Here is a 12,593-nt window from a genome sequence, read left to right as displayed (position 1 = left end):
AAGCCTATGGAGGTTTAGTTAATCTGTCTGATATCTTTATTGCTGAGCCCTACACATGCAGATGTATAGGTGCTATGGTGGACATGCAAACAAGACACAAACCCATGGTCCTTGACCCCTGTGAAGCTTATTCTGCTTGGCGAGTAAGGAGAAGAACATCGACACTTATGACAGTTATATAGGAAAGCCCACCATCAGGTCATTAGTAAGTGTAGCGTCGGCTATTGCACGTAGTAATGAAAGGACACACCACGTAAGAGTCTTCGGGGCTGAGTACAGTTAGTAAGAGCAGCACTGGGTTCCAACTCCACAAACCTGCAGGCATCACAGAGAGCACTCAGTGCATGTCCTCAGTCATATTTCTATACCCCAGTTCTTTTAAGGGCATCTCTGTCCTACAACAGCTCTGAGAGGAAGGTCCCATTATCCTCATATTACAGAGGAGGTAACTGAGAATTAGAGAACCTAAGGAATTTGCCCAAAGTCTTGCAGCTTTTAGGTGGAGAATCTACAACTTTTAAGTCTGAGCTCAATGTCTGGGTTTTTATACGTGCAACACAGCCTCCTAAGATTTCTGGGAGAGTACAAGGATGTGTGGTTTATCCCTCTCTGAGAAAATGTCACTGACAGTTTGAGAAGGCATTTTCTTTCAGGCAAATCTCCCCTCAGTATACTCCACTTTCATGAGTGAGGAAAGAAATGGGGCAGCCACCCAGGGCGGGGGGGTTGGATTTATTGCAGAAAACTAAAAAAGAGTCATAGATGAGCTACACCTCCCCAGGGTGTTTTTTTTTTTTTAACCCAGAAGGACATTCAATTTAGAGTTTTTAGTACATTGTTTCCCCTGCTTTCACCCAGTATATGATGCCACGTGATAACAAGAGATGAGGAGATAAAAGTGTTCAGTAACTCCTGCTCAGAAAATAGGTTCCCGATCCAGCCTCTTGGCAAAGAGCTGGTCTTCCCCATCTTCATAGCTGTTGCCATCACCTTCATTGGCATGGATTTAGCACTTAACGATATTCCAGGCATTCTGTTCAGTGCTTTGCAACTTTAACACATTTAATCTCCCAAATGAGCTTATGATGTTGATACTATGATGCTATGATTATTCCTACTTCACAGGTGAGGAATCTGAACTTAGAGACATTAGATTGTGTGCCCAAGGTCATACAGTTAAAAATCAGGCTCTGTTCTCAGACTATCCAGTTTGAACCTTGATTCTAGGGTTTCCAGACCACTCCACTGTGTAGCCACCTTTTGTCATATTACATGGAGTAACAGGAATGGGTGGAGTAATGTTAGGGTAGAGAAGGGGTATCTTCATGTGCCTCTGGGTAACTGACATCTCACTGTCTACATGGCTCTCTCAGCATCCTTGACATGATTGGTGCCTAAATGTTGTAACTACCAGGGGGCACAGCTGCCAGACTACAGATCCAAATGGAATAAACCCTTCTGCCCTTGGAACTATCTGTCCCAAGTGTGACAGCTGGTTTTTCTCCTCTGCTGTCCAAGAGAGAAGACTTATAGCCAACCATGAACCCACCGCCAACCTCCTTCAGTTTGCAGTGTTCTGGAGACCCATACCCCTGTAGATCTCCCAGGTGGCGGTCCATCTCTCCCGAGTGATTTATCAACCAGGCACTAGCTCAGCAAGAAGTAGATTTCCAGGCTGATGTCTCCCCACACGTATTATCCAGGGATCAGATGCTCTGGGTCTTCACCTTTTCACCATCTGTCCAGTAGGCTAGAAATTACTGCTCATCAGTATTTCTAGGCTGCTGCATAGCAAAACCAGCTAAATGTAGAATAAAAGGATTCGTTCACCACCCCTCACGACAGGATGGTGGGTGATGGTGGTGGTGAGGTTAATGCCTTCCAGTTACCAGCGCTCCCTGGTTACCAAATGCCAAGAGGCAGCTGACGCAGCCCCTGGTTCCCAGCCTCCTATTCTGTCTTTGAGATCAGTAATTACTTTTGGATTTCAGTGCACTGCCACTTCCTTAAGTCTCGACGTACCAAATTGTCAAGTGTACCCTCATAAACCCTACAGGAGGTACAACTTGGAGTCTGCTTATTTCTTGTTTTCTTCCTACGTATTATGCAACAGAATTTTGCACAAAATTTGTTGCCTTTTCCTTAACAAAGGAGCTTTTGTACTGATATTTCACAAAGAAATCTTTAATTGAATGTCATTCAGTAAACATCTCTTGAGCCCTTTCTATATAATGAAGATGATCCAGACATAGTCTCTGAGTTTAAAATCTAGTAGGGGCGTAAATCAGTATGAGATTAGCTGTCATAGGAGCTGGTGTCTGATAAGCATCAGGGGAAGGAAGCAACAGAGTGGTAATTAAGAAAACAGACTTCATAGTCATATCAAGTTTCCAAACTCAGCCTCACCGCTCACTACTCGGATGGCCAACTGTTTCACCTTCTTACATCTGTGTGTCCTGTGTTGGGAATAGAGATGCATCCATATCCCCATTCATGGACGGACTTGTCCCAGCTGCTAGGAGTGCTGTGGGCAGAGGCTTCAGTTGTAGCCCCTTCAGGAATTGCCTCAGCTGCAGTGAATTACCTTGCCCCAGGTCATGCCCCTTTCCAGGGTGGCTTATGCCCATACTAAGCCTTGGCCATCTCAGCCCAACTTGAGACAACTCTGAAGGGCTCAGGAGCTCCCCATGGGTAGCTCTTGAGACTGTCTTTGGCCTACATGGTAACTCACTCTCATAGCTGTTGATCTCAAGAGCACTGCTTAATAAATACCTTCTCACTAAATGCAGTGTCTACTTCCTGAGGACCCCAACCTGTGAAACGTCTTCACCTGCCAAGTGAGACATAGCAATCAATACTTGTTTCAAAGGGTTATTGTGGGAGTTGCATAATATAGTATTGCTTAGTTGCTTAGCACAATGCCTGGCACAGGTAAGGACCCAGTACATGGACTTTCTTGCTACTACTTCTAAAAAGGTACACGCTGTGGATTTCAGAGACAAACACCTAGTTGGGAAATTATGAAAAATGTACTGAAATAAGTAGACTTTAAGAAGATTCATAAAGTATAAGTAGGGTTCTATCAGCAAATGGAGAGGAAGGGTATTCTGGATAGAGATGGCATGTGCAAAAATGTTTGCAGGAAAAGGCTGGACTATTGAGATATTGTGCATTATTCCATTTGGCTGGAACACAGGATGCCTGTGTGAGTTGTGTGTAATTAGAAAGTTTGGGATCACATTGCAGAAGGCCTTGAATCTATATTTAATCCATTTAGTAAAGGGAAATATTGCAAGAATTTTGTACAGGGAAACATGATCTGAGTTGGGCTGTAGGAAGATAAATCTGGAAGTAGTAGCATGTCTCCTGAAAATTATAAGGTTATGGTAAAATCTCAGAGAAGAAGGTATAGCAGCAGAATTGGGATATTAACAGTGGGTGTTTAAAAAAGATTATGTAATGTGGATGTCAACTCATCAAGATCTTAAAAACTGATTAGAAATGGCAAGGGAAAGAAGATTGTGGGCCAGAGGTGAAGATAAGGCTTCAGGCTAGGCTATCTGGGAAAGGACAGCTTCTGCTTACCCAAACGTAGAAGGAAGGTTTTTGGTGTTAAAATAAATTTTTATTTGTTTGGGTTTTTGACATGTTTGTTGAAAGTCCTGATGAAACAACCAAGTGACAAAGTCTGATTGAGTGCTCAAGAAAGAAGCTGAGATGGTACCTAATGATTTTAGAAACATCTAGAGAGGACTCACGGTTAACCTTGAGATAAAAGACAGAGCAGGTGAACAAAGACAAGGAGGACATCTTTGAGTAACATCTATATTTTGACGGTGAAAGGGCTGGACAAGGAGACAGAGGCATAGCAGTCTGAGAGGTTGGAGGATAACTGGAAGAGTCAAATTGGCAAAGTGAGGCCTTAGAGTGCTTCATGAAACAGGGCCTGGTTATCAGGATTTGATACTGCAGAGAAGTCAAGAGCTGCCTGAGGGTTGTGGTGTGGGCGGAAACCTTCCTAGATTAGGAGATTAGGATGTGGTGGGTGGATTTGTGGAGTAACTCTAGTGCAGTGAAAAAAGAAAGCTAGGTTAGAGAGAGTGATGGCGTGAGAGGCAGATGATAAAGCCTTGGAAGTGAGCGCTGGTCTCCTCCAGAGCTCCAGTCCACAGATACTCTACAATAAGAAGAGCTAACATTGAAATCCTCACTATGTACTAGGTGCTGTTATAAATGCTTCTGTGTAACTCGTTTAATTCTCAAAATCACCCTTTTAAGAGGCAAGGACTCTTATTATCCCCGTTTTTTATTAGAAGGCACATAGACGCAAAGGAGAAAGCAATTTGTGTAAGGTCTCACGGTGATGGAGTTAGAGATAAGCATCAGAGTTTGACTGCAGAGCCACACTCCAGCCCCCTTGCTACCTTTGGCAGCACCTTCCTGCCATGGTGCACTGGGCCCTGATTTCACCTCCCAGCCCTCATCCCTTGCACCCTCTGACCCCCTGACAAATACCTGGTCCCTTCTTATCATCCTGCTCTCTACCTGGTTTTTATGCCTTCAGGACTTACATGAGCCTCTCTGTCTCTTGCCTAGGCCACAGGGGTCCCAGGCCAGAGCATCTTGGTTGCAGTGCTTCCTGGTCTTCCCACTGCTGCCGAGCTCTTTGTCTTACCCTATCAGGACCCGACAGGAGAGAGCAGAAGGTTGGCCGAAGACCTGGAGCAGGTGAGTCCCCAGGAGACATTTCTGCTTCTTCCTGCAGTCTGAGCCACACCTCCTGCTGGTAGCTGACCACCAGCACAGCCACAGAGGGCTATCTGTGAGATCTGGATTGTAGAGGGAGGGCATTAGCTGTTTGTCGGATCTTTGACATTGTCCTAAGTTTCTTGTTTGTAAACTATAGCCTCACAAAGAAACACATACAAGAGAGTTTATTGTAAGGAATGACTAAATTAATCAGTATATCCACACTATGGACTACTCTACATTGTTTACACAGAATTAGATATATCTGCAGGTACTAACATGAACAACTGTCCAACATGGTTGAACAATACATAGAGACTGAACCCAGCACGAGAATGTCATCACAGCATCACTAGAACTTCCATCACAAGAGTGCATGAGAATCAAATGACAGGATATACATGTTATATTTTTGGAAAGGTATACATTTTATACAAAGTATTAGTCCTTTTATCATCACCATACTAAGATGGCCTGATTTGGTTTATAGAAAATAATGACTTCGGAGTACCTCTGTTGTCTATGTGGTGATCCACTTTCTCCCATCTCCACCATCTTCTGGAATATTAGAGTGTGTGTGTTTCTCTCCTTAGCCTGGTGCCTGTAGTCTTTTTTCTCTTCCTTTTAGCTTCAAAAGACTGTCCTATCTCTATAGTGGGGATTATTATGTTCTTCTTGTTCTTCTTTGTTCATTCAGTTAAAATGATTGTTGTTGGCCTGGTAGAAACCTCATGATTCAAGTTTCTGAATTCTTCCAGGCAGATAGATTAAAAATAGGGTTCCTCCCAGCCACTGAATAAATATTGGCTTTTTCTCCTCCAGTACTGGCAGCTTTTCAGTTTGCTTTGAATAAACCTATAATCTATTCCCATGATCTTTAGTCTTCCAAGATGGTTTGAGAACCTCCTATAAAAGCCTTATTAACAGCAACCCCAAATTACACCATGGCCCACCTCCTAGCACACACCCTTCTTTCAACTGCTAATTTCTCACTTGGCAGAAGATTCACCTCTATAATTTTCTCCGTGTGCAAATAATGAAGAACAGAGCTGTCAAGGAAAGCCCTGTTGCACCTCATTTCCTAGTCAACTGCAATTGAAGGGCAGGCAGCAGGTAACCCACCGGATTTACATCTCACCTTGCTCACCCCTGGCATTCAGTTTCCCGTTATTGTCTACAAATTATTATCTGCGCCTGCAATTTAGCAGGAGAAAAATGGGTTATATCATATCACAGCACTGCTTAGGACCCAGAGGAGAAGTAGATGTTTATACCAGGCCTTTGGTTATGAACATTTACAATTATTCTTTCTCTGTAAATCTTACTGATTTTTCCATGAAATCCACATTATAATCTTTTCAAGTAAGGAAGAGAGTCCAGATTTGGAACCAGCTACTTTCCTAGGCATCACATCATCTATGCATCTTTATTTAGCACAATGTTCTATTTTTCTCTAAAAGTGTAATGTATTCTAGATATTTCTCTGAGGGAAAATGTGGAAAAGAAGAGGAGTCTGCTCTATGAAACTTTGATTGGTTGTAAAGGGGTGTATCTTGCCTTTGACTGTCATTCTCTGAACTTGTTGCCCTTTCTTCTCTCTCTCTTCTGGGTTCCTCCTTCAAAGGCATAGTCAGACAGCTGAGTGATTGTCCTTGATCCAGCCTGGTATCAGCCATTGATAAACCATTTAATCAGAGATCTGAAGGCGGGTGGCTTATTTGAAGGCTATATGACTTAGCATCTGGCATACATGAAGGGACTCAAGCCATTTCAATAGAAACGGAACAAGCTTGAAGAAATATAGACCAGGTTTCCAGATGCAGCTCTGCTATTCATTGCTTCTATTTTAGAGATCCACCACTTATCTGTCAGTTTGTCATACTGTGGTGGCTTGCATGTTGCTGTGATGCTAGAAGCTATGCCACCAGTATTTCAAATACCAGCGAGGTTACCATGGTGGACAGGTTTCAGCAGAGCTTCCAGACTAAGACAGACTAGGAAGAAGGAACCGGTGGTCTACTTCTGAAAAAATTGGCCAGTGAAAACCTTATAAACAACAGTGGAGCATTGTCTGATATGGTGCCGGAAGATGAGCCCCTCAGGTTGGAAGGCACTCAAAATACAACTGTGGAAGAGCTGCCTACTCAAAGTAGAGTTGACCTTAAGGTCCTTTCAGGACCTTCATCTGATGATATGGAATGACTCAAAATGAGAAGAAACAGCTGCAAGCATCCATTAATAATCGGAAAGTAGAATGTACGAAGTGTGAATCTAGGAAAATTGGAAGTTGTCAGAAATGAAACGGAATGCATAAAGATCGATATCCTAGGCATTAGTGAGCTGAAAAAGACTGGTATTGGCCATTTTAAATCAGACAATCATATGGTCTACTCTGTCAGGAATAGCAAATTAAAGAGGAATGGCATTGCATTCATCATCAAAATGAACATTTCAAGATCTATCCTGAAGTACAACACAGTGATTGGATAATATCCATATGCTTACAGGGAAGACCGGTTAATAGGACTATTATTCAAATTTACACATGAACCATTAATGCCAAAGATGAAGAAATTGAAGTTTTTTACCAACATCTGCAGTAAAAAATTGATCAAACATACAATCAAGATGCAGATAGTTACTGGTGATTGGAATGCAAAAGTTGGAAATGAAGAATGATCAGTAGTTGGAAAGTATGTGGTTGGTGATAGAAATCATGCTGGAGATCACATGATAGAATTTTGCAAGTGCAATGATTATACATTGCAAATACCTTTTTTCAACAACATAAATGGTGACTATACACATGGACCTCACCAGATGGAAAACACAGGAATCAGACTGACTATGGAAAGGCATGATACAGAAGCTCAATATTATCAGTCAGAACAAGGCCAGGGCCCAACTGCAGAACACACTATCAAACTGCTCATATGCAAGTTCAAGTTGAAGCTGAAAAAAATTAAAACAGGTCCACAAGAGCCAAAATATGACCATATCTCACCTGAATTTAGAGACCATCTCAAAAACAGATTTGTCACATTGAACATTAATGACCAAAGACCAGACGAGTTGTGGGATGACATGAAGGACATCATACATGAAGAAAGCAAAAGATCGTTAAAAAAACAGGAAAGAAAGAAGAGACCAAAATAGATGTCAGAGGAGACTTTGAAACTTGCTCTTGAACATAGATCAGCTAAAGCAAATGGAAGAAATGATGAAGTAAAAGAGCTGAACAGAAGATATCAAAGGATGGCTCGAGAAGACGAAGTAAACTATTATAATGAAATGTGCAAAGACCTGGAGTTAAAAAACCAAAAGGGATGAACACGCTTAGAATTTCTCAAGCTGAAAGAACTGAAGAAATTCAAGCCTCAAGTTGTAATATTGAAGGATTCTATGGGCAAAATATTGAAAAATCCAGAAAGCATCAAAAGAAGATGGAAGGAATACATAGAGTCGCTGTACCAAAAAGAATTGGTCGACTTTCAGCCATTTCAGGAGGTAGCATATGATCAAGAACCAAGAGTATTGAAGGAAGGAGTCCAAGCTGCACCAAAGGCATTGGCAAAAATCAAGGCTCCAGGAATTGATGGAATACCAATTGAGATGTTTCCAGAAATGGATGTAGCACTGGAGGTGCTCATTCATCTATGCCAAGAAATTTGGAAGACAGCTACTTGGCCAGCTGACTGAAAGAGATCCATATTTGTGCCTCTTCCAAAGAAAGGTGATGCGACAGAATGTGAAAACTATCAAACCATATCGGTAATATCACACACAAGTAAAATTTTGCTGAAGATAATTCAAAAGTGATTGTAGTAGCATATCGACAGGGAACTGCCAGAAATTCAAGCCAGATGCAGAAGAGGATGCAGAACAAGGGATATCACTGCTGATGTTAGATGGATCTTGGCTGAAACCTGAGAATACCAGAAAGATATTTACCTGTGTTTTATTGGCTATTCAAAGACATTCAACTGTGTGGAATGTAACAAATTATGGATAACATTTCGAAGAGTGGGAATTCCAGAACACTTAATTTTGCTCATGAAGAACCTGTACATAGACCAAGAGGCAGTCATTCAAACAGAACAAGGGGATACTATGTGGTTTAAAATCACAAAAGGTGTGCATCAGGGTTGCGTCCTTTCACCATACTTACTGAATCTGTATGCGGAGCAAATAATCTGGGAAGCTGGTCTATATGAAGAAGAATGCAGCATCAGGATTGGAGGAAGACTTATTAACAACCTCTGATATGCAGATGACACAGCCTTGCTTGGGGAAAGAGAAGAGGACTTGAAGCACTTACTGATCAAAGTCAAAGACTATAGCCTTCAGTATGGATTCCATCTCAACATAAAGAAAACAAAAATCCTCACAACTGGACCAATAAGCAATATCACAGTAAATGGAGAAAATATTGAAGTTGTCGAGAATTCCCTTTTATTTGGATCCACAATCAACACCCATGGAAGCAGCATCAAGAAGTTAAACAACATTTTACATTTAAATCTGCTGCAAAAGGCCTTTAAAGTGTTAAAAAGCAAAGAAGTCACTTTGAGATCTAAGGTACACCTGACCCAAGCCATGGTATTTTCAATTGCCTCATATACATGTGAAAGCTGGACAATGAATAAGGAAGACCGAAGAAGAATTGAAACCTTCGAATTATGGTGATGGTAAAGAATATCAAATATACCATGGACTGCCAGAAGAACGAACAAATCTTTCTGGAAGAAGTACAATCAGAATGCTCCTTAGAAGCAAGGATGGTGAGACTTCATCTCACGTACTTTGAGCATGTTATCAGGAGGGACCTGTCCCTGGAGAAGGATATCATGCTTTGTAGAGGGTCAAGAAAAGAGAGGAAGACCCTCAACAAGGTGGACTGGCACAGTGGCTGCAGTGATGGGCTGAAGCATAGCAACAGTTGTGAGCATTGCATAGGACCAGGCAGTATTTCATTCTGTTGTACATGGGGTCTCTGTGAATCAGAACTGATTTGATGGCACCCAGCAATAACAATTTTAGAGATGAGGAAGGTGGGGACCAGAAAAGTTGAATAATTTAGCCAAAGTCATAGAATCCTTCATAGAATCTATAATACTATCTGATAGGGTATTTGGAGGAAGTAAAGAAATGTTACAGCAAATAGTAGCCTATAGTAGATGATTCGTAAATGGTAAATAGATGGTGGTGATCGTGACATTTATGATCATTATTGGATGGGAAGGGAAGATGTGGAAAATGCAAAAAAAAGAAAAAAAAGAAGTTTAGACTTCTTAAATAGACTGTTATAGTCAAGGGCATATATTGATAGAGTGTTGAGGTTAAGAAAAAAATGAGTAAAATTATACAAAATGGAGACGAGAAGGACAATAAGAAAAAGAAAGGACGTATATGAATGACTATGTACTAGAGTAAAGATGAGCCCACCTAAGTTATCCTGCAGTCTATGACATTAAAGCAAAACAAAAACGAAACTAGATCATAACTCTGCTAAGGAAATTGCCTTGTATCAACCTGTTCAGGACTCAGCCCAAAGTAAACACAGTGACCAAACAAAAACCAAAGCAAGTGCATAAGAAATCAGCATCTTAGTTATAGATAATATTATTACCTTCATTAAAAAGTACAGTAATGATGAAAAAAACAAGGCACAAGTGGGGACCCTGTGAAATAGGGCCTGCCCCTTGCAAACCTGTAGTGTTCCAAATAGGAGTCCTTCGATCCTTCTCTCTCACTGATTCATTTTAAAGTGAAAGAATTCAGGCCCTTGCCTGGAGTAGTGTCCTGCCTGAAGTAACACAACTCTTTTTTTTTTTTTTTTTTAAATGAGTCTTTTTCTTTTTATTGTTGTGCTGTAAGTAAAGGTTGCAATTCAAGTTAGTCTCTCATACAAAAATTTGTACATACATTGTTTTAGGACCCTAGTTGCTCTTCCTATACTGTGACAGCACACTCCTCCTTACCACTCCTGATTTCCCATGTCCATTCAACGAGCTCCTGACCCTCTCTGCCTTCTCATCTTGCCTCTGGATAGGAGCTGCCCATTTAGTCTCGTGTATCTGCTTGAGCTAAGAAGCACACTTTTCACAAGTATCAATTTATGTGCTATAGTCCAGTCTAATCTTTGTCTGAAGAGTTGGCCTCGGGAATGGTTTTAGTTTTGGGCTAACAGAGTCTGGGGGCCATGTCTTCCGGGGTCTGAAGTAACATAACTCTTTAGGAGAATGAGACTCTGGTTCTGTTTCTGTAACTAACGTCAAGCCTGGTGAGCTTTCCACTGTGCCATGCGGCCAACATAAAGTTGTACACCACCTTGCTTCTGTGGATCTGAAATACCAAAGTTTGTTACACAAGAAATAACATTAATGTTTTTTCTTTTTTTTCTTTTTTTGAGGGTTTTGTGTGTGTGTGTGTTTAATTGCTGATGCAATTGACAGATATCCAATTCAAGCATATTTAAAGGAAAAAAAGTAAATTTATGAGCTTATTTAAGTGGGAAGTCCAGGAGTACAGTTTAAGCGTGAAGTAATTTAGAACCACTCAAAAGTGTGACTTATTTACTCCCCGCTCTTCTTTTTCCCTCTCCCTGTCTCTCCATGTCTTTTCTTTGCTACTACATGGGAAGTGTGCCTGAGAGTAAAGTCAACACATAGGAAAGTAAAGCTGGCCACAGGAAGCCCCAGTTTCCACTTAGCTTATCAAGCCCATCCAGAAGACAGTGCCTGTCCCCCGATAGTGCCAGCAAGAGCCCCAACTGACTGCCGCTGCAATACATTACATAGAAATTGAAGATAAATGCAAAGCAAAACCAAACGACAGAAAGGAACTCTCTCCCTTGAAGGTTACACTCTCAGCCTTAGATGGACCTTGGGAAAAGCTGGCCTTATCCCCTCCCTTAATGGTCTGGCCCCTTTCTTGTAAAGATAAAGCACAGAACCCCTAGCAAGGGGAGAAGTAGGATGGCCGCCAATGAGCCCTGAAGAATGCAAGGGCAAGGCTCAAGCAGAGGGCTCTTAGCTCTCTTCCCTTAGCTTCCTCTGACAGCATTCCTAAGGGAGCAGGGATGTTGGCTTGACTCAAGCTCTCTTGTCTGTGAAGTAAATTGAAAATTCCTCCCAGTGAGAAGTACTTGACCTTGTTATCAGGATGATGCAGGCTGGGTTAATCAAGTGACCTCTGTCTGGAAGGGTTCCACCAGTCTTCATTTCACACCTCTGGCAAGTAAGAAAGGGCTCCCTTGCCCTTAGCTGGTGTCATCAAGGGTAGCGCATCCCCAGAGGCCAGCTGCTCAAGTGTGGAGCAACTGCACCCCTCTACTGCCATACTCTCTTGCTTCTTTGCGTGTCCACTGGGGCAAGCAGATTTGTACCTGCCTCACCTGGAGGGAGTAAAGACCACCGTACTCTGTCTAGGCTGTTGGATGCTGTGCTGGGGAGATGGGAGCTTATACTTGTTGTCTCTCATAATCCTTGAAGGGCATGGGACATTTAAAACGGGAGAAAAAGACTATGGAATTCCTCCTCAGTTGCCCATGTTTCCATATGCGTTTGGCAGATGAAGAATCCAAAATACAGGAATAGGGAAGGCACTTCTGCAATGGAAGTATATTGGCAGCATTTAAATAAATTAAAAGATTTATTATGTAATATAATTAATAACCTCAGACTATTTTCTATATACCCCTTACATTGTCTGCCCTCTCAGTTAAGAATCTTTAACGTGGGGAGTTTAATTATAGCAATACTCTGGAGTTCACAAGAAAGTCATTAAAGCAGGAAATATAACTGAAAGTAGAGTGGATAACAGTACAGCCAAAGAAATGTGGT

At 41.7% G+C, this 12,593-nt stretch overlaps 1 protein-coding gene across 1 annotated transcript in view; it reads left to right on the top strand.

The window, feature by feature from the left end:
• Positions 1-12,593, top strand: part of SORCS1 (sortilin related VPS10 domain containing receptor 1) — a 555,760-nt gene that overhangs the window by 520,240 nt on the left and 22,927 nt on the right. Inside the window, exon 23 of the mRNA XM_023738816.1 lies at positions 4,597-4,728. Coding sequence (XP_023594584.1) covers positions 4,597-4,728 — 132 coding nt within the window. The remainder of the gene's footprint in view (positions 1-4,596; positions 4,729-12,593) is intronic.

The sequence above is a fragment of the Trichechus manatus genome, unplaced genomic scaffold, assembly GCF_000243295.1.
Source record: "Trichechus manatus latirostris isolate Lorelei unplaced genomic scaffold, TriManLat1.0 scaffold00007, whole genome shotgun sequence".
NCBI lineage: Eukaryota > Metazoa > Chordata > Mammalia > Sirenia > Trichechidae > Trichechus > Trichechus manatus.
This window is presented reverse-complemented; position numbering and strand designations above follow the sequence as displayed.